General features: G+C 33.7%; 1 protein-coding gene across 2 annotated transcripts in view; it reads right to left on the minus strand.

The window, feature by feature from the left end:
- The window catches only part of Eip75B (Ecdysone-induced protein 75B), a 392,248-nt gene that overhangs the window by 79,479 nt on the left and 291,884 nt on the right, over positions 1-20,885 (minus strand). The window contains exon 1 of one of the 2 annotated variants that reach the window (XM_085957893.1): positions 16,390-17,355. The exons of the other annotated variant lie outside the window; for it this stretch is intronic. Within the exon in view, the coding sequence (XP_085814019.1) occupies positions 16,390-16,651 (262 nt within the window). The 5' untranslated portion in view covers positions 16,652-17,355. Of the gene's footprint in view, positions 1-16,389; positions 17,356-20,885 lie in introns of those variants that run through there. 2 annotated transcript variants of the gene reach the window in all.

The raw sequence follows: 20,885 nt of genomic DNA on the forward strand, positions 1-20,885 counted from the left end.
TCACAAATAAAAATTAACGCAGTTACATACGAATTTGTAATGTACTAATTCAAAAATGAATAGATCTCGCAAGAAAGACGCTAAATTGGCAAGGTTGATGGTAAAATAATGAAATACTAGTAAAATAAATAAAAATTTGGAATTAAAGACGTGAAAAGAGATACGACTTTCAGAGTAGAATGAAAACGACACTTTTACGAAAATACAATGTGAGAGTTAACACGTTTTTACTTTGGAATCAATTTAATCATAATCCACGAGTGTCAGATGTACCGTATCAACGTGGTCTGCTCTTTTTGGTGACTATTTGAATGGAAGAAAGGTTCTGATTAGATAAAATTAACACTAGGTACTACCAAAATGTTGATAAGTTAGCACGTTTTTATTCTGGCTGCAAGATTATCATAATCCATGGGTGAGGTATCATAGGAGGATGTGTCAATATGACAAGTATGTAACAAGACTTTAACACAAGCCGGTCGCTGATCCCTTGGTGACTATTTGAATGCATCCAAGATTATGCTTAGAACGTAGACAGGATTAGCATAATGTCGGGTCCACACTGGCAACATGTCGCGCGACAACCTCGTTAAATTTTACGATTAGTATGATAATTATCGTAACATTTAACGAGGTTGTCGCGCGACATGTTGCCAGTGTGGACCCGGCATTAGGTACTTCACGCAAGTTTATATTATCATTGTGATTCTATATATTATACAAACGAGTATCAATAATAAAGATTATGACGTATGTAACACAGATTTAATGGGGACTGAAATACCTAACGGGTGTGGAGTAGCAGGCTGAGGCAACCAATCTTGAGTGTGGAAGAATATTGTATAAACTTAAACACGCGTCAATGGTCAATAATACGTCATTCTAAGCTCGTCTTTCGTTCTGACAACTACTCTCGGTTTATGCACTGATGATCATTCAATATTGGTGTATTTGAAGGTTGCAACACACACTATTGCATGTCTATAATGTGTTTCATCTTCTTAGGACACTCGCACATTCAAAACCCTGCTTCCAAATGTAGTGTATTGGACTATTGGAGTATAGTATAGCCTATCTGAATTATATTTATTAATCTGTTCTGTGGTTTTCACAAATGCACATTTAGATAAGTAGGTATGTAAGTGACATAATAATTATTATCTATGACTTATATTATTACGAATTATGACGATACTCAATGATTATCTAATGAAGATATAGTGTAAGCATATAATAAAATAATTTATAGATAATATTATACCTAATTAAAATATTATGATAGGTGAAACAGTAATGGAAAATTATGAATCCAAAAATAGCCGAGAAAATTGTGTTACCCAAAGAAATAAATAAAGTACTTATACTTCACTCGATTTGCTCTTGATGTTGTGACTATTTATTTTATTGAACACGCTTTGGAAAATAATGTGGATTATGAAAATATAAATAGTATTGAAAATGTATGCAAAAATAATAAACAACCAATAAATAGATAAGAGCCAAAAGCAAGGACGTTGTTTATTATGTTTTGTATTTTTATATCGGGAATGTTTTGCTCTGAAAAAATCTTAGCTTATCTTTTCGTAATACACATTACTAGTACCTACCTAGCACCTATTAATATTATGGGTTATATTAATTATTAAAAACAGAATAAGGAAAGAATTTTAAGACAAATTAAAATAAAGTGTGAATTTGGATGGCTGTTACAGTTAGCTATGTATTATATTATTATGTTGTACAGTGGTTATATATCTATACATATTATACTAGTGTTTCTCAACCGGAGTCTGCGAATTTATGACGTCCAAAATGCATATGCTGAAATTCCAATAAAATCATCAAAACACGTGCACCTACAAGTACCAACCTACTCTATTTTATAAATAACCTATTTTTATTTCTACGTTGGCGGTCCACAAAACGTTTTTTCTATTTTCAGTGGTCTGCAGGTGTAAAAAGGTTGAGAAACACGTTGTATAACCGATAACGGTTATACAACATTAATAGAAACTACATTAAGAAAATAGTATAAATCTTATCTGTATTTTTAGCAATTATAATCTGTAGGATTTGTGTTTATAACTGGACACCTATAATAGGGCAGTTGGTTTAATTTTTAAATAATATAGGTAGGTACAGACTGTCAAATAATAACGTTTCTTTGAAGTAAAAAGATAGACACCGTCCTTTCTACGTATTGACATCCTGTCAACGTTTTGGGATATTGACAAATTTAATATTTCGTTCAGCAGATGTTATTCAAATGATTGCTTGCCAAATTTTTGGCCAGTGTGTTTTGTAGATAGGTTTGTATATTATAATGATTTAATAATAATATTATGTTGCCAGTCAGTCTCAGTGATTTTCATTAGTCGAAACAATAGAGAAAGACCGATTTATATTTCTAACGTGCAAGAGCTGTTTATAAAGAAATAACTACTACACACGTCTTCATATATGTATTCATGTAATGTTATAGACATCAAATTAATTTTAAAATAATACGAAACAATGGTTTTACCTTGGTAATTTTATAGTGCTGGTTTTCACAATGGCCCAAGTCAGGCGAATGGTCACCATTGTGAAGAGTGTCACCTACGCGTCGGCCGGCAAATGTTTGTCATTTTATCTCACTCACCTTGATTTGAATCATTTTAAAGGTAAAGGGTAGCATTAAATGTATTATTATTTACCTCAAATATGATTGTTAGACATTTCGAAGGCCCAGTATTGAACGGTAACAAGTCAAAATTCGACATTTCGCGATATTGGTAGGTAGATATCTATCAAAATATTTGTAAAAATGAGCTCTTGCGAGTTTTGTACAGAAACAATTAAAAATAAATAATTTAGATACCTTGAAAGCCAATAAACCCATATGAAATTTTACAAACTTTCAAACAAAACCAGTTTTGTACATATCGATTTCGAACTGTTTCCATTTAAAACTGGCGATAGATACATTCCGACATGTTTCCTGTTAAAAATTGTGTATTGTAAAAATATTCAAATTTTATTAAAACAAGATTTTCTCAAAGTCTCTTCTTGAGTTGTTACTGTTCAATACTAGGTCATCGATTTGCTGAACTCATGTGGGTCATGTTCTATATTCCATTAAAATTTTTAAAAACCAAGTGTAAATTCGATTCATTTGCGGTAGGAATGAGTTATTTCGTGGGTGTACTAAAACAATTTTAATTATTATGTACACTACTTAGGCACATAATTTAATGTTTATCTAAAATTTAATAAATTCGTGTTATTGAAAAAGCGAACGAAAGTGCTTCACTTGGATGTGTGGGTATTCGCTTTTATGGAAAATTATTACGTATAGATAACTTTGAATTTCGGTGTGTGAGAGTTATGCAAGTGTGCGGTGCGTGTGAGAGAATAAACACTCGTATTTGGCGTGAAAGTGTTCGTGCGCGGGCAGCGTGTGTTAGTGCGTGACCCACAAAGAGGACGTCGACCCGCCCGATGTCTGAAAATAATCTGAAAAACAAGTGATTGTGGGGGGAGGGTGGAGGGGGCACAGGGGAGAAGTTCAATAAACCAATATCACTGGCGGACTTAATAGATATGTCGTTGTGATCGAAAGTTTACCGATTATACATAGGTATTATCGCTTATCAATATCGCATAAGTAATAAAAAAGAAAGATCTCATTGGGTACCATGCGCACGTAACCCAAAAGAGAGCGAGTTTAAATGCACATTAATAAAAAAAATATTCTACCAATCCATATTGCTAGGCTGAAGCCATGTCGCAAATCTCCTTACATTGCAAAATGTATGCTAATATTTTAGATATTACCACAACACATACCTACTTATTACATTTATACGTTAGTTGAAAAATTAACATGCATGACAATCATCGTTGTAGGTATAGACCTACAAACTTATCTGAAGAATTGATGGAGGAGCCACAATCAAAACTCGCAACTGGACAGAATCTGACATTCGAATGGTGTTGGCAAAATGGCGTCCATATGGTAGTTCGTAGTTCCATTTTTGACCGTTAGGTACTGTACAACCCTTGGCAGGGCTTCGCCTCCAACGAATAATAGGCACGTCTAATTATTGAAAATATTAGTTCATATTATGCAACATCTATTATAATTATAGGTACTTGAGCATATTAATTTATTGACCAATACCGTGCCTATCTGCTTACAATAATTGAATTGGGTATTTAAAATTTCAATATAACTACCGAAATAATGTAGTGCTCCTGGAGGCTAAGGCCACATAGGCAGGTGTCTTGCTTGGTGGCTACGTGCTAGGTGACATATCCTTGCGAAAAGACGCACACTATACTATCGCAATTGCCACATTGCACGCTTCCACCTAGTGAGTCTCCCGGCGAACAAACGTGTTGGTTATTTTTATTGAGTCACCTAGTGATTTCGCAAGATGGCGAATGTTTCTTCAGTATGACAAACGTAAAACACAGTATATTTCGAGGTTATGGATAATGACGTATGGGATGAATTGACATTAGGTATGCACCCAACAAGTTTAAATTTGAGACTTTCGAAATTTTAAACTTAAATTCTCTGTGAAAAGTAGCTTTCTGGTTAGTTTTGAGAGTGACATATCGTTGTTGACTTGAGCGCTCCCAAATCTCAAATGAATTTGTACCTAAGCACGTACGTGCAATGTGGCAGTAATGTTTTTTGTAGACAAGCATAGCACTTAGCTCAGCACAAGCGAAGCACCTACCTATGTGGCCGAAGCCTGAGAGTTTTCAAATGAAACGTCATTGCGCATTTTGTATCCTTCGGTCTGTATATTAAAACTAAACAATCAATAAAAACTAAGCCGCACAAAGTAGGTAGGTAAACTATAATATATTTACAAAACACAAACATAATTAATTATTTTGGCGAGATTCCTCATCTAGTGTGAGTGAGATACGCAATACGTAAAAATAAATCGCGGACACGAAAATACTTCCCAGTTCACGGTCGTTCAAGATAAATTTGATCGCAGTTTTTCGTTCGCGGAATCGGCGCAGTGGCGCAAGCGTCGACTGCCGCCCTGTTAGCCATTGGCACACTGACATGTTTCTATTTATTTTTCAACGCTGAAAGTAGTTTTAATTTCTCCAATCTCCTGCTAAATCAACAGAAGATTTATTGCTTTGAAATAATCAAGGAAGCGGGGTTTCACTTCCTACTCGCAAGACAGAACTTAGCAAAAGAAATATACGGTATAAGTAGGTACTTGGCATTACAACACCTCCAATTAAAATTCAATACAAAATGACGAATGACATAATTCCAATTCACATAATAGGTACCAATACTTAATAACTATGCTTAAAGCCTCATTGAGCTTCTTTACGAGCTGTTTATTGGCGAATTTAAAAGCGGGCGATTCAGCTACTGCGATTTGATGATTACACACAAAACTTTCATTTCGCTGAGAAGCCACAAGCCAGCGACTATTTTGACGGAACGTAGTTCGTTTTTTTACCGGGAGGTTGGTACTGCGCTCTACTGCGCAGACGCAGTAGGCCCACACGCCGGCGTGTAGCGTGTAAAGTTGACCGGCTTTCAACTTTTCTCGGTAGAGTGTTTACAACCTGCTTATTAGCTTATTCGATGATTACACTGGGAGACTTTACAGGCAGATAGTAAATTCGCCAATAAACAGCTCGTAAAGAAGGTCAATGTAATTGAGGCTTAATTTGTTTGTTATATTTTTTTATTGTGACCCTTGTCTTGATAGGTAGTGGAGTTCTTAGCTACCTACTTTATTGTATTGATTTGTTATATAAGTCAGAGTTAATAGTATTCTATTCTCGGTGTGTTTATTTGCCTTTTGACGAGTTTACACAGTGCTTGAAGATGCCGAAAGGCGAAACCCGGGTCGCAAAAAACGACTCAAATGGAATAGTACAAAACTTAAATCCAATAGAATTTACATTTAAATTCCATCAAGTAGGTACCTTCGGTCGATAGTACATAAATTAGTATTAATATCAATATATTATATGTACAGACTTTGTAATAATAAATATTATTAAGTAGGTACCTTACCTATACATTATATTATACAAAACCCCTATCTCGCCATAATTACATTTACGGCATGCTGTAAGTAAAATATTGTACATACTTAGGTACATCCAAATAGGGCACTTGAGAAGATATTACTATCAATTTATTCGAACTTTTCAAATCAATTTTCTCAAGATAAATCAAGATGAACATACCAAATCTGTGTACGAACCAATCGATATCAACTGATATTCTTATTTTTACAGCATACCTACTATTCCAACGATGCAAAAATAAGTAAAGCGAAAAAAATATGGAATATTCCTATTTGGTGACATTTTTTAAATTATGTACTTACCTATATGTTTATAAATCACACCGTTAATCTTTGCCTACTAGGTACAACACCAAAACAGTATTTTTAATTTAAACTAAACAATACTAGGTAGGTAGTTATACTTTTAAGCGCCAGGTTTAGATAATAATAATAATATGGATTATATTATAATTCATTATGTTTTAAATGCGCTGTCATTTTCATGCATTATAAATTATTATAAAAAAGAAAAAGCAATGAAAGTGGTTTTCAGTCAAGTTTCACTATCATTTCAATGGCTGAACAAAGAAAAGCAGCGTCGCGAAGAGTCCCAAGATATTTTCCTACGCGGAGAAAGTAGGGGTGTGAGTGAAACGGCGATATAAAGAGAGTCTGTTATTTGCCGGCGGAGAAATGATCGTATTACGAGAGAATGCGGGAGAGAGACTGCACGTAACGATTCGATACGGAGAAAGTACGTGGAAGAGCGAGACGCGAGAATTTTTTGACATCTCGCGCTACTTTCACCGGAACGAAAGAAAGAGAGAGAGCATTCGTGTATATTATGAGTACGAAAGAGAGAGAGTTATTTATATTGCTTCAATAAAGTAATTTCACCCAATTTCATGCTGCTTTGAACATTTTGAATGAAAGTGAAATTTAGAAATGGGGTCAGTTTTTTAAAAAATACAGACGATGAACCTTGTAACTTTTCATGTTGTGTAAATACGTCATGCAATAATTAATATCATGTGATAAATCTCCAGAAAATATGAAATTATATAATATCAACAACGACAATGTGCATTTCTAGGTAGGTAGTACCTATTTTAGGACTGGTGAAAACCATTGCAAATATCTCGATTAAATAAGTACCTAGATATGTGCCTGGATTACCTACCGCAAAAAAATGGAAATAAGGTCAAAAAATAACACTGTCACGTATTTTTTATGATAGCAATATTATAACATGATAAACACCGTACGGTGAAGATAATGAACAAAATTCGCGGAAAACGAGTGATAAAATTGATAACATTGAAGTGGAGTTCATTCACCCCGAGGATTATGCAGTCGACCATCATTTGTAGCTGGAAATGGGTCAACAGGCTGTTCTCACATACCACAATTTGTTTAAATTAATAATTACCTATAATAATATTTTGTTCAATGTCACCCTAATTGAAATATAAAATTGGTCTAGTCTACATAATTATACCCAGAACGCAACATTAAAGTCATACACACAAAAGGATAAAACAATTAGTGCGTTTTATACATTTGCTAATGGTTTAATTTTAAAAAATAAATGTAATCTAGCCTTTTCAATAGGTAGTCATTCGATTCTGTCAAATCAAAATAGGAAATTTAGTCTGTCATAAAAGGTGGCGAACACCTAACACATCGATGACCCAGTATTAAACAGTAACAACTAAAAAAAACCTAGTTTTGAGATAATCATCTTTTAATATTTTTAATATTTTACAACACACAAGATTTGACAAGTTTTAAAAGGATACATGTCAGATTTATTTATCTATTCTAAATTGAAACGTATGGTCAATCGCCAGTTTTAAATGGAAACAATTCGAAATGGAATGTACAAAACTGGTGTTTGAAAGTTTGTAAAATTTCATATGGGTTTTTTGGCTCTCTTGGAATCTAAATTATTTTTTTCGAATTGTTTCTATACAAAATCGACAAGAGCTCATTTTTAACGAATGTTTAGATACCAATATCGCGAAATGTCGAGTTTTTGACTTGTTACCGTTTAATACTGGGTCATCGACACGTTCGATTTGTCTTTAAATCTAAAAATAAATTGAAATCTTATTTATGTTCTAAATTCAAAATATAAGTGCATAGTTATTGGAAAGGAACAATATTCATAAGTATTTAGTAAGAAATAATATTCTATTGGATATTTCGCTCAAAAATACATTTTTTTTAAATTAAAAAATAAAATATAATGTTTTACATTTCCATGGATAATAGATAGTTCAACATATCGACGTAATATGGATAGTCCTACTGTTAATTACATTATTTATACGACTCACATAGACAAAGTTTTTTCATGGCAAAAAATATATCGAGCAAGTGGCAGAGATAGTAGTTAGGTAAATAACAATTAAGTATTGCAGCCGGTTGAATGCACTCGATGCATGTGAAGAAATGCATTTCACCGGGGGGTTAGGTAACCGTAGCATAACGACTAGAAGCACATTGATATCAGCGAAGGTAAACTCTGTGAAACAGGTAGATAATACTAAAAAAAATAAGTTTAACGCGATGGCTGGCGGAGAAAGCAAACGTTCAGCGATGCGGCAAGCCGGGTTCGACTCCGAACGAGGCATGACAAAAATAAGCGTGCGTATCTCGCCGTCCACCGACGTGCAAAACGAGTTTGCATTAAACATACACGTGGGTTAATAACCTGTAAAAGTATAAACCATTAGTCGACGATGGAATTCTATTTATTTTTTTTGATTTTATTTAAAACAAGATCAAATTTTTATAATGTCTCAATTTAACAGTTATTATGAAGGTATATTGTATTATAGTATGTATACTTATATATTTTTAATATTAGGTAGGTAGGTACCTACTACAAAGTATGTTAATATGAACGCATAAAAATAAGAAGTGCATTTCCCTGCATAATAGAATATAGGTAGTATGCACAGAACAGATAATATTAATTCTGAGTTCCCTGGTAGTATGCGTCATTGGGTATATAGTCACATAGTGGAACATATTATAAGTATAGCAAGACTCGAAAAGTGCGAGTGATGTTTTCTTTTGTTTCTACATGGTACCTAGTTGTATATTGTGATAGAGATCTATTTAAAGTATATCGACTTCTTAATCTGCAAACCAGCCAATTGCACTTTTGACCAAAACTGAGATTTTGATGGCATTTTATTATAAAACATGTTTTCTATGCTCACACAAAAATTCAATCTCCTAAACCTGTAAATTAATGCGTTACCATTCTTCACATAAAATACTCAACTGCAGGTGCCAAATTTCCAATATCGTAAATGGAACAACTTCAACTAGGTATAAAAGGGAGCTAAAATAATTGTTAAATTCCGCTCGATAGTTAAATTATTATGTTTTTTCTCCTTCCTGAACAATTTGCCAAAATGGAGTTAGCCGGTTTGCAGATTAATCAGTCGATATGCAATAATTATTACACATCATAGATAAGAGTATTATAAAATATTTTCGAATCATAAAGATTCACACCAATCTATCTACATACGCTTTAAATTGTCTACAATAATAACTTAGGTAATTAGCAATTTTCATCTCGCAAAGTATTAAGAATCGCAGTACGATTGTACCTATTATCTAACGCAGGTATGCTGGAATGAGGGGGTCTCACCGCGGACAGGTTTTTTTTATGTAACTTCACTTACTATTGCCTCTTTCACTGGTGTTTGCGACTGGCAAAACCAGATTATCAGGACAGGAGGTCAATTTCTCTCGCATTTCTCTTCTAAGATATTTAGCAATTTGCTAGTATCGTTGAATCATTGGCAGTTAAACACGCTACAAGATAGTAAATTATCTAGTATTTGCCACAAAGTTATAATTACTTGCATATTAAATTAACTAGATATTTAAACGCAGTAACTGTGTCATGCTGTATAAAATTTCATCAGAAAGATAAGAAAATAACCAGATCCATAAGTGAGAGGTAATTAAGTAAAAGGTAGGAACTGCGTGCACTGCAGTAGGCTCAGGTAGAAATAGTTTACTAGTAAGAGTAAAAAGTACGTACATACTATGCAAAATAAAAAGGTAAGTATAAAATATGTTTTAAAAACATACAAATTTTACTTATCTGTTGTTTACTGAAACAGGTAATTTCTCAAAATTGTGACACTTTCGATGATAAAACCAATAGGATAATGTTGACTAATTCAACGTAATCAGCTGGAAGACCCAGATATTAAAATGGCTTCCAAAGAGCTGCCACCACATTGAAAGACATATGTGGAGATTTAAGAAGCGGTTAATATCTACGCCAGATTATAGATAGGGTCAATAAAATAATTTAATCCTCATACATGTGTGGATTACAAATGAGCAGGTTTTAATTAAAATGAGTCGATAAGTAAAGAGGTCTAATGGCTATCATCAAACACTGAAAGGCTGCATATTTCTACCATATTTTCCACAATGAAAAGCATAATTATTTACTCCAGCTCTGCAGGGAAAGTTACGAAGACAGCAGAGCCGTGAGAGATATCCTAAAGAATTGGAAGACACAAAATGAAAAGGCTTCAGAAGAGAAGAGAACCTACCACAAGGACAACAAGTTATGGCTTGAAGCAGCTAGGATTTACACTGGATTAACTATAAGTAATTAATAATATACATAGTATAACCTTGTCGACAGATTTGGAATTTACTTTGTTTTATCCAGACCACATATATTTTAATGAACACTAAATGATAAACTATTATAATGTGAAATAGTTTAAACTTGCATGGAAAGAGATATTATTAATGTTCGCCTTAACTATATTGAGAATAGTAAGAAAATAGATTAACAATAAGTCAAAACTAATATCTAGTTGCAGCTGTCCGGTCAAGAGACGAGTGTTATTATGATTACATTCATGCTTTTCATTGTGGCAGGTTGCATGTTACAATAATACCTACAATGTATCGTCTCATCGCTTGTTACCTAGTTACGTGTTAAATTTATTGTTTGTTGATTATTGAACGCAGTGTACATAATACGAAGGCTAGTCAAAACAATATCTGTGCACAGCGGTCGGTGCACTCAAAAGAGAATTATAAAAAAAATCCAACGACTATGATTACTTTTAATTGAGCGTTTATGAAATGAATCGAGAAAGTAGAATGCAGCTGACATAGCATGAAATTGACGATTTAATCTGTTTAATTGCTGAGATATCACGATAATGTAAAATATTTTATTGCTTTATAATAACTTATCTACATTATTTCGTCTATTCGGCATTAAAATAGTGAAAAAAATAGATTAACCCATCGACATAACAATGCCAGGTAATTTTTCTGCTAATAAGATTTTACTTGTCCATAGTATTGTCTAATATTGATTATCAAAACTAAGTATTCTAAAAACAATTAAAAATACATTTTAAGTAGTCAGTGGGTCTAGCTTTTTTACCGAATCTATGATTTAACCAAATGACATTGCATAGTTGCACCGTACGTCTCTACAACTCACTAATGTCTAATCTAATAGTCGAATGAGATGTTGGTAGGTATAATGTATAATTATTTCTAACGTATTTAATACAACATCCATAATTTGATATGTCGGTTTTTAAATCATATGTCTAGCTGCTAGCTTGTCATGTTATTGAATTTTATTTGGACAGCTAGAGCGTCAGAACTGTCAGAAGGATACTATGAAACTTTTGCTGGCATGTAGGTATATTAATTTGTTGTATGTTTTTATCACAGCCATTGAAATTATGTGGTCAACCCAGTGTTTCCAATTGTCTTTCATATAAATATGCGTAAGAAAATAAACTAGTTGGAAAAAAAATGCTAGATTTTCACAATATTAAAAAGAAACTACTTAACAATTCAAAAAGTTAAGTCATAATCTAACCAAAGTAAGTAAGACCTAACAAATATTCTGTATAATTACAAATGAATGATACGAAAACTGTACATTACTTTTATTGTATTGCAAGTTAGGTCAGCATGTTAATTTTCAAGCAAATATAGTGCAATATTCCAGATTTAAATTTATAGTTGTTTACGGCATCAGAAAACTCAAAATTTAACGTTATTATGCGAGCTAAGACGCCTATTAAAAAATGCTACAGAAGGCCATCCATAGACTGAAACCGTATGCGGTTTATAACCGTGTGCTATACTAAACTTATGATTTCTGTTCATGGAAATAAGCATCTGATCGTATCCGTTTATAGGAAGTACCATACACTTACACCTTACAAACTTAGTGAAAAAATATTTTCATTAACAGAAATCATAAATTTAGTATGGCATACGGTTGTAAACCGCATACGGTTTCAGTCTATGGATGGCCTCTAGATCTGGTAATAAAAACGATAACTTGGCAACGCTGGATCGGTCACATAGCACGCGGGGAATTACACGGGCAATAAACTAGCTCGGGTGCTAGAAAGTGCAGAAGCGGCGAAGACAAGAGTCACCGCTCCGAGTGAAGTAAGATGCTCCGAACCAGCGTGGAAAGTGCAGTGAGGAGAAAGCTTGCGTAATGTATGAGCCGGCGCGCCTATTGCATCGTTCTCAGTCAACATTTCTTCTCCGCGGCACACTATCATTCATTATACCACCTACTTATTGCATCACATGTTGTTTTGCTCTGGGAAGTTGTATACAAGGTGTATCATTATGAAATAGGTGTTGGGTCGGGTGACCAGCTTGTTAAATACCGCCACGGGTGGTCGGATTTGCATTTGGACCGCTCTATACATTTTTGCGAAATATAGATAAGTAATTGGTTTTAAAGTATTATTAATTATTATCACGTAACAGATTTGTGTTACCTGCTTGTCATATTATATTAAGTAAATAAGAAATCGATTCAATCCAATGACATTAATATGGACGAATCATCTGGAAAAGAAAATGACACTCACTTTATTGTCGGGTCTGCCGAATGGCATAATCTGTTCTAACGCCATTACAATAAAGGTGATATTGCTATAAATTTCTGATGCTTTTTGTTGGGTCTGCCGAATGGTTTGGTTCGAACGGGTTCGCTCTAATGAACATTGACATTAGAAACACTACTCTAACGCCATTACAATAAAGGTCATATTGCTATAAATTCCCGATGCGTGATATCGCATAATGGAAATTGCGTGACGCCTACCTATACATGCGAATGCGCGAATTTACTTGCTAGCTACTGTATTGAGTGCGTCGTCCATTAATAATGCCATTGATTCAATCACACTTCAATAAAAACTGCGCTTGGCCAAAAACTCAGTAATACAGTCCAGTTGAAAAATGTATAGATAGATAGATATGCAATGCATTTCAATTAACATTATACAGAAAATGAAGACGAACTCTCAACACCACTAAGTAAATATTTTATGTTCGAGTACTTTGGGATCGTACTTAATACGTATCTACGTAATTTAAACAAGATAATTCTCCAAAAATAATATAAATAATGCAATTATCAGAAATAGCGCGAATTGATTCATAACTAATTGTATTCCATCTGTATGTTCAGTCACTCGTCTAGCAGTAGTTTATAAACGTAATGAAATTAAATTACAATGTAATTTGTGACACATTTAAATACTACGAAATTGTATAGTAGGTACGTAATCGTAACTAATATTTGTATGAGTATAATAATATGCAATACCAAATCTCAATTTTGAAATGCCCGAATACATTACTAAATTATATTTAGTAAGTATGCATATTTTCAAATTCACGAACTATGCTAAATATGTTACGACAAATTGCGGGATCTTACTACTTAGATATACATACTATAATATTACCTATAAGTACTTAACCTACTTAATTTATAAAATAAGCCTAGTTGAAATTAGTATTATTATTGTGAAGTCTATTACATTGAAATACGTAATTTATAATATTCCCATCTCGATTAAAATAACGTAGGAATAATAAAGTTAATAATTATATAGCAAGCGAGCCCCACATGCAGCTCGCGAAAACATGGCCGCCCCCAGTGCAAGTCAGTTATTGGTATGTGCAAAGTGTGCACATTTGAAGCCAATAAAATAAAACAATCCAGCAGTATAACGAGGAAACGATACACAGGAGAAATGCAGGCCATGATATAATATTACATCGATGTTTGCGAAATTATTAATTTCAAAAAGCTGCTGATCGAAAGGATTGATTTCAATTTATTGCGAATTCTAGATAAATAATATGTTTACTGCCAGCACCGTCGGAAGAAAAAAACAGCTGACGGCCCTTTCTTCATGAAGGTTATTAGTACAAATGTATCAGATTATAGGTAACATTACTTATTGATTGATAAATAATTAAAATAACATTAAGATTCGACATAAATAGTGCACACTAAACTTTGTCAGTCATATTAATTTTGTTTTCATTAATTTTCAGTTGGTGCTGGTTAGTTTAAAAAAATCAATTAAACCCTGCTTGAATCAAACCACAATAGTTTAGGTATGCTATGGGCGATACGACAAAAATAGTGCAGACCTTTTCAATTATAGGTATTTAATTGTTTTTGTTGAATTAAGTATAGGTACATATTATGGTGGCTAGTTTTTTAAAAGTCATTAAGCCCTGCCTAACTAAACCAAAATATCTAAAATGATGTATGGTTTAATGTTTAATGGTATACTTTTTTATAGATAATCGAATATTTTGTGACTTGGATTAGGCAGGGTTTAATTGAATTTATCTACACATTGTATGTAGGTAGGTACCTAGTCTTAATTCAATGAAAACACATACGTTTGACTGACAAAGTTTAGTGTGCACTATTTATGTCGGATCTAGCCTACCCTTTTCTTCGCCACTGATGTGTTATATTATATTCCATTGAAATAGGTAAATCTGAACAATAAAAACGAATTAGGATAAAATAACGACATTTCGTCGTAATCAATTTCATGCTTCAGGGTAGCGTATTTCCTTCTACAGCGGAACTAAACAGCAAAATTTGATTGATGACGTTGTTGATTATGGAATGAAAGGGTACAATATTTTGCAAGACGATCATCACATCACAGAATGTATAAAAAAATCACAATTTTCATGAGAAACAGAAAAATACGTAAAAAAAAGTTTTTAGTAAGTAAATAACTTTCGAGGCAACTTGCATGCACCCCAAAAAGGAAATTGCATCATTAATCTTTGTATCGCCGTTATCCTACTGAAGTGTTAATCGTTTTTTACAAGTCGCTGTGGATATAAACAATTGTCAACTAAATACACAAAATAACAATAATAAAAATATATTTTTAAGTAGTATTTGTAATTCAGTGGGCTTGGGTAAAGCATCGTCAATACGCTGTCAAGGTTTCGAAAATTAATGATGTTTGCAGAAGAAATGAAATTTAATTTCTGTTTCAATATTGAGAGGAACGCTCGCAGTCGAATTATTGTTTATTGTAGTTTTCAACGACATTTTACTGTATAACAATTATTGGATACCTGAGATAAAGTAGGTAGGTAACTACACAATATAACATTAGACAAAAGTAACTTCCCAGGTGTTTTATTTACTTTATCAAATTACCTACATAATATTATGTGTCAATCTAAACTGAAACATGAGTCAAATCAATAATAAATTGGTTTTCAAATGAAGAATTTAATGGATGGTGAATAATTGAAATTGTCTTCAATGAGTGAGTTTGTCAGTTTAACCACAATCATTGGTGTTTTAACTATCTGTGTGAAAACAATATTAGAGGTAAAGGAGCACCAATGTCATACCCACCTACATAAAGTCAGGTAAATAGTTTGACAGGTAAGTATCTCGTTAGGGTCGGTACCCAGTTAAAAAAATAAGTACCTAGTAGAGGTAGTACGTACTTGGTAAGTTTTAATTAAATATGTACAACTTTCTGGATTTGGTATGACAAAGGTAATTGATATAAATAATGTTCCCATTATATGCCAGAAAATCTCTATGATAGGTGTACTAAATTCCTGCGACGATGAGATCATATTTATTGAAATTAAATTATATTAAAGGTCTGAAGCAGTTGAAATACAATGTACCTACTTACTGCTAGAAAGGTTACTTATGATGCGTAGTTTTTCTAGTTTTTCCATTTGATCTATAATCCAATGTCGATCTTGGCGGTCATCATAATTTATTTTTAACGAGAAATGGTTATTCGTCATTAGCTCAACCTACTGGCTGGTGCATACTTTGGGTCAAAAGCAATATTTTTAAAAACTACGTAAGTTTTCCAGATGGGGGAAGCTACCAAAAAGTATTTCTAAAATAACCATATACGCGTTATTTTATTATAAACATCTGGAAAATTTTATCGAAATGTAAGACGACAAAAATACACACCAATATGCAGTTCGGGCTCCCTCTGTCCTCCTGAACTAACGGTTGTGTCGCCCATAGGGTAGTTGTCACTGGACGGTCTGGGTTCCACGGGGGACACGAAAGTCCGCGCGTAGGGCTCCCCAGGCGAGAGGGCCCTGCTGTAGGGCTCCTGCTTAATCTGAGAAGGCCCCATAGGAGGGCATGACGTCGTCGAGCCGACTGCAGAAAGCTGCACCTGCACCCTGCAGCCGTAGCTACTGTCCGGGCTCATGATCATCGTCATCTTTGCTTCGCCAATTTAATTTGCAACGAGACTGGTAAAATTCAGCATCGGATAATCCAAGTTTTCAACTAATATTGAATGTCACCAGTTTTATTCAAGTTCTGTCATACAGATATACTTAACACAAAATAAACACTATACTTATTATTTATCTATCACCAATTATTAATTTTAAAAAAAAACTAAATAAGTACTCATAACAGTAGTTTATAATATATAATTTGTAAAATATTAAAAACAGCTTGTTCACCACACCGCACAATTTTTAAAAATGTGTACTTGATTACGTATAGAAAATTTATAATTATTAAATATAAATTGCACATTAGCCGAATAGTTAAAGAGTTTGAATAAACAATATTCAAGTTCAAACAATTACAATGTTAGAAGTTTTCATTCATCGTCATGCACTTTGGAAATTGTTCCAAAACTTTTCCACATACAAATGCACTAGCATCATTCATGGTTCAATGATGCACTTGTCACTACGGAAACACTTCGATCGGTGTTGCGTAATTAGTATTTTCATGCCGATCCACCGGCCGTTCGCGAAAAAATTAGCAGAATATTAACAAGATAAAGAATAATTGAGCTAATATTTTCACAGATAAGAACTCCGAAAAAAACACACGAGAAAAATAGTATATTTTTTTATTTAGAGCCAACGTAAAAGGTCCACTCCGGTGCGCGTTTGTGTTGCCACTGACGGATGGCGAACGTATATGGGACGCATCGAGTCCCGCGAGCGTACCGAACAACCCCAAGAGTGAAAGTCTGCGAAATGAGACGCGGGGAACTCCATACGAATGCTTCGAAACGGGGCGCTAACTCGGCAAGCCAATCTCGCCTCTAACGTAGAAAGAGAACTAACCGGCAACTCTTTTTACTACTCCACTACCGACAATAGAGTTCAATGCATTTCGAACTTCGAGGTCATTGCCGCGCTCGGAATTTCCAGCCAATCGCGACGCGGTACCGAGAGCTGAGAGCGCGGCGATTCGTCGGTTCGAGTAGAGAGGTCCCCCCACCGCCGGCGAGCTGTGTTGGCAGGGATAGGAAGTTCGTAGACCCGAACCTTGGATTGCATTAGCCAGACGGGATGGCCAAGGTCACAGCTCGGAGCGTTCGAAAGCGAATATCGCGCTCTCGATGAGTGTTGGATAAACGCGCGAGAGAGCGGGACGGCGCTACCGGCAGTGCGTCGTTTTGTTCGGCGCGCGAGGGAGACAAGTATAATCAACAGAACGAAGATATTTTCCACTTGGATGTACGCAATGGAATTGATGAACTTGAAAAATAAGCGGTCGATATTTTTACCTTCGAAATTCGAATGGAGGGAATTTGACAGCGAAGAACGTCTTTCTTCTGTTATTGATTTATTTTTATATTTACGAACAAGTTGTTATGGTATAACTATTTCAAAACATTTTTGAACGTGCAAAAGTGATTATTTTTGGCACGTTTAACTCATTAAGTGCATTTTCATACACTCACTGACTAAAATAAATAAGTAAATCAACATCTTACCTATTCAAATATATCTTTTGTGGAAGTATGTATAAAAACATTGGAAAAGTTGCGAGCACAGCATGAACTAGTTAACTGAAGTATCATATTATAAGGATTTTTTAAGTCTATTTTAATTTAAAAAAATGCATATTTTAAGGTATATCTAACTAGGTATAAACAAATGAAACAACCAAGAAATCGAGTCTTTTTGTTGCGATACCAAAACAGATAGAAAACTAAATTTTGATGAGGTTTCTATAATATTATCATTAATGGTTTTAGTACATTAGCACGCGATGGCGGACTTAGTGACCTGGAGGCCCGACGCATACAATAATTTTGAGTCATAAAAACCATAAAAAATAAAATAAAAACCACAAATTCAAACTATTTTTTGTGTATAATAGTTGGTATAATTTATAAGTATTTTTGAATATGCAATATGTATATAAGAAATAAGCATGTATTAAAAAAAGTGTACCACAGGTTTGACCGTTTCGAGGCCCCCTTTTAAATTTTCTGACGAATCGATTGCGTTATCTGCGTCAAATAAAATTGCCGCTGCGCATGAGATGTACCTACATACCTAGATCAAGAGGTGGAAGGATATCGTATTCAGTGACTTATTGAGGTTGGAAAAGTTAACCGCAATTTAGGTACCTACCTGAGTAGGTACTTACCTATACAAAATTGATATTAGATTGAACCTTCCTTACCGGTCGAGGCCGGCCGTCGAACCGACAATTCCGCAAACGAAAATGATCCTTGCAGGACCTTGGGTCGCCTACAGAGGTATGGCCGAATCTCGCTTGCAATTAGCGATGGCATTGCGTCTATTTGCCGTTGGAATTGTCACTTACGAATTGGTATTTTCAATGTCATGTTATCGAATTTTCATGTTATAAAACAATTTACGAAAGGTGAGTCAGTATTATTAATATTATAAATAAATTAAAACAATTACTAACTAGGAAGGTAAATATTACTTATTAGGTAGGTATCTAGTTACATTTAAAAAACAACATGTAGGTATAAATAATATAATAATATAAGTACCTACGTATCTATTTATTTGTCAAAATGATATTTTATTATTAATTCTGCAATACCAATTAGTCATTCATTGGTAACCTACCTACCTTACTGAGTCAATATCTTAATTAGTTGAAAACTTATAACGCGAAATTGAAAGTGTAAAAATTGATAGGTAAGTACCTACCTCAAAAAATATTAACTTTCTAATCCACAATTAATAATACCCGACCATAAAAAGGTTTTTTTTCACAATAAATTTAATTTTCTTAATAATTGAAACCACAGTTTTACCTGAAATAATACAATTGAGTGACTTTAATAGTTTTTATGTTATTAAGAAATCATAGAAAGATTTATGAGGTATTTTGTATAGTGGTAAACATTCTCTGTGCTGTTGTAACTACACCCACGATGGCCGAGCTGTTACGTGTTAAGCTTACAATGTCGTGGATCCCGGGTCTGGAAAAAATCCACGTGTTGTTTGGATTCTGAGCATGCATTTATTTAATAGGATGATCAAAAAGCTAACATCCATTTCTCGTAATCAAAAACCTGTTAATACAACCTCCACTCTGTGGAAGCCCATATCATTATGATCATTAAAAGTTATTTCAGATAATGATTCAATTTGCAATTAACGCATTCGCTGCTGAATAGATAATGAGATTTTAATTGCCTTCTTTAAAATGCACGTTAATTACATCGATCGGCCGCCTGGTCATTACGCGCCGTGTGCGTCTTCCGCGTCCAAAGTATTAAGCACTTCGTATTGAAAATTATGTTGTAGCAAGCTTCACAATTGGTGCTATGAGATTTATTTACTATGAAAGAACAAAAAAATATATAAAAACGCCTTTTGAGACGCGAGTGCAAAAGAAGTTGCCAACTGAACAAGAATACTGCCAACGAAGAGAATATTATCTTTTCAATTGGTAGTTATTTAGGTAGGTAGATACAAATTTAAGCGTTTTAAAAACATACTGGAATTGCTGTAGTTTGTGACCACGTGACAGTTAATAATTGTGAATTTATGATACAAAGAGTTTCGTATGACTATACCTGTCAATTCAGTGGCAAGGTATTGTTGTTTTTATTTAATAAAACGCAATTTTTTAATTAATATATTAGGACCGGAAGGATTAGAAGTGGAATAAGTACTATAAAAAAAAATGCGTTTTATTAAATAAAAACAACAATACAATGCAGTTCCACCATGAATTGACAGTTAACAAAATAAAAGAAATCAGTGGCAAGGGTTGGAGGAAGGCTGTTATGATCCGACATAAATAGTGCACACTAAACTTTGTCAGTCATATTATGTTTTGTTTGCATTGCACATTTTTTTAAATTCTAGTTAAACCCTGCCTAATCCAAATAATAAGTAGATAGGTACTAGATACAGTATAAAAATATTCGTTTATATATAAAATATCTAAAATTATGGCATTAAACCATTTATAGCTTTAAATATTTTATAGATAGAATAATATTTTTATCGATTATGGTTTGGTATAAGTATAGAATTAAAAAAAAACTAACCAACATTATCTGAAATAATATTAATTATTCTTAATTGAACGAAAACAAACAAGTATGACTGAAGAAAATTGCACTATTTTTGTATGGTTTAAATGAATTTAAAAAACTAACTAGGACAATCTGCAAATTGTACCTACTTATTCTTAGTTCA

Source organism: Rhyacophila brunnea, unplaced genomic scaffold, assembly GCF_057557595.1.
Source record: "Rhyacophila brunnea isolate RB1 unplaced genomic scaffold, BYU_Rbru_1.0 scaffold_7, whole genome shotgun sequence".
In the NCBI taxonomy this organism is placed as follows: domain Eukaryota; kingdom Metazoa; phylum Arthropoda; class Insecta; order Trichoptera; family Rhyacophilidae; genus Rhyacophila; species Rhyacophila brunnea.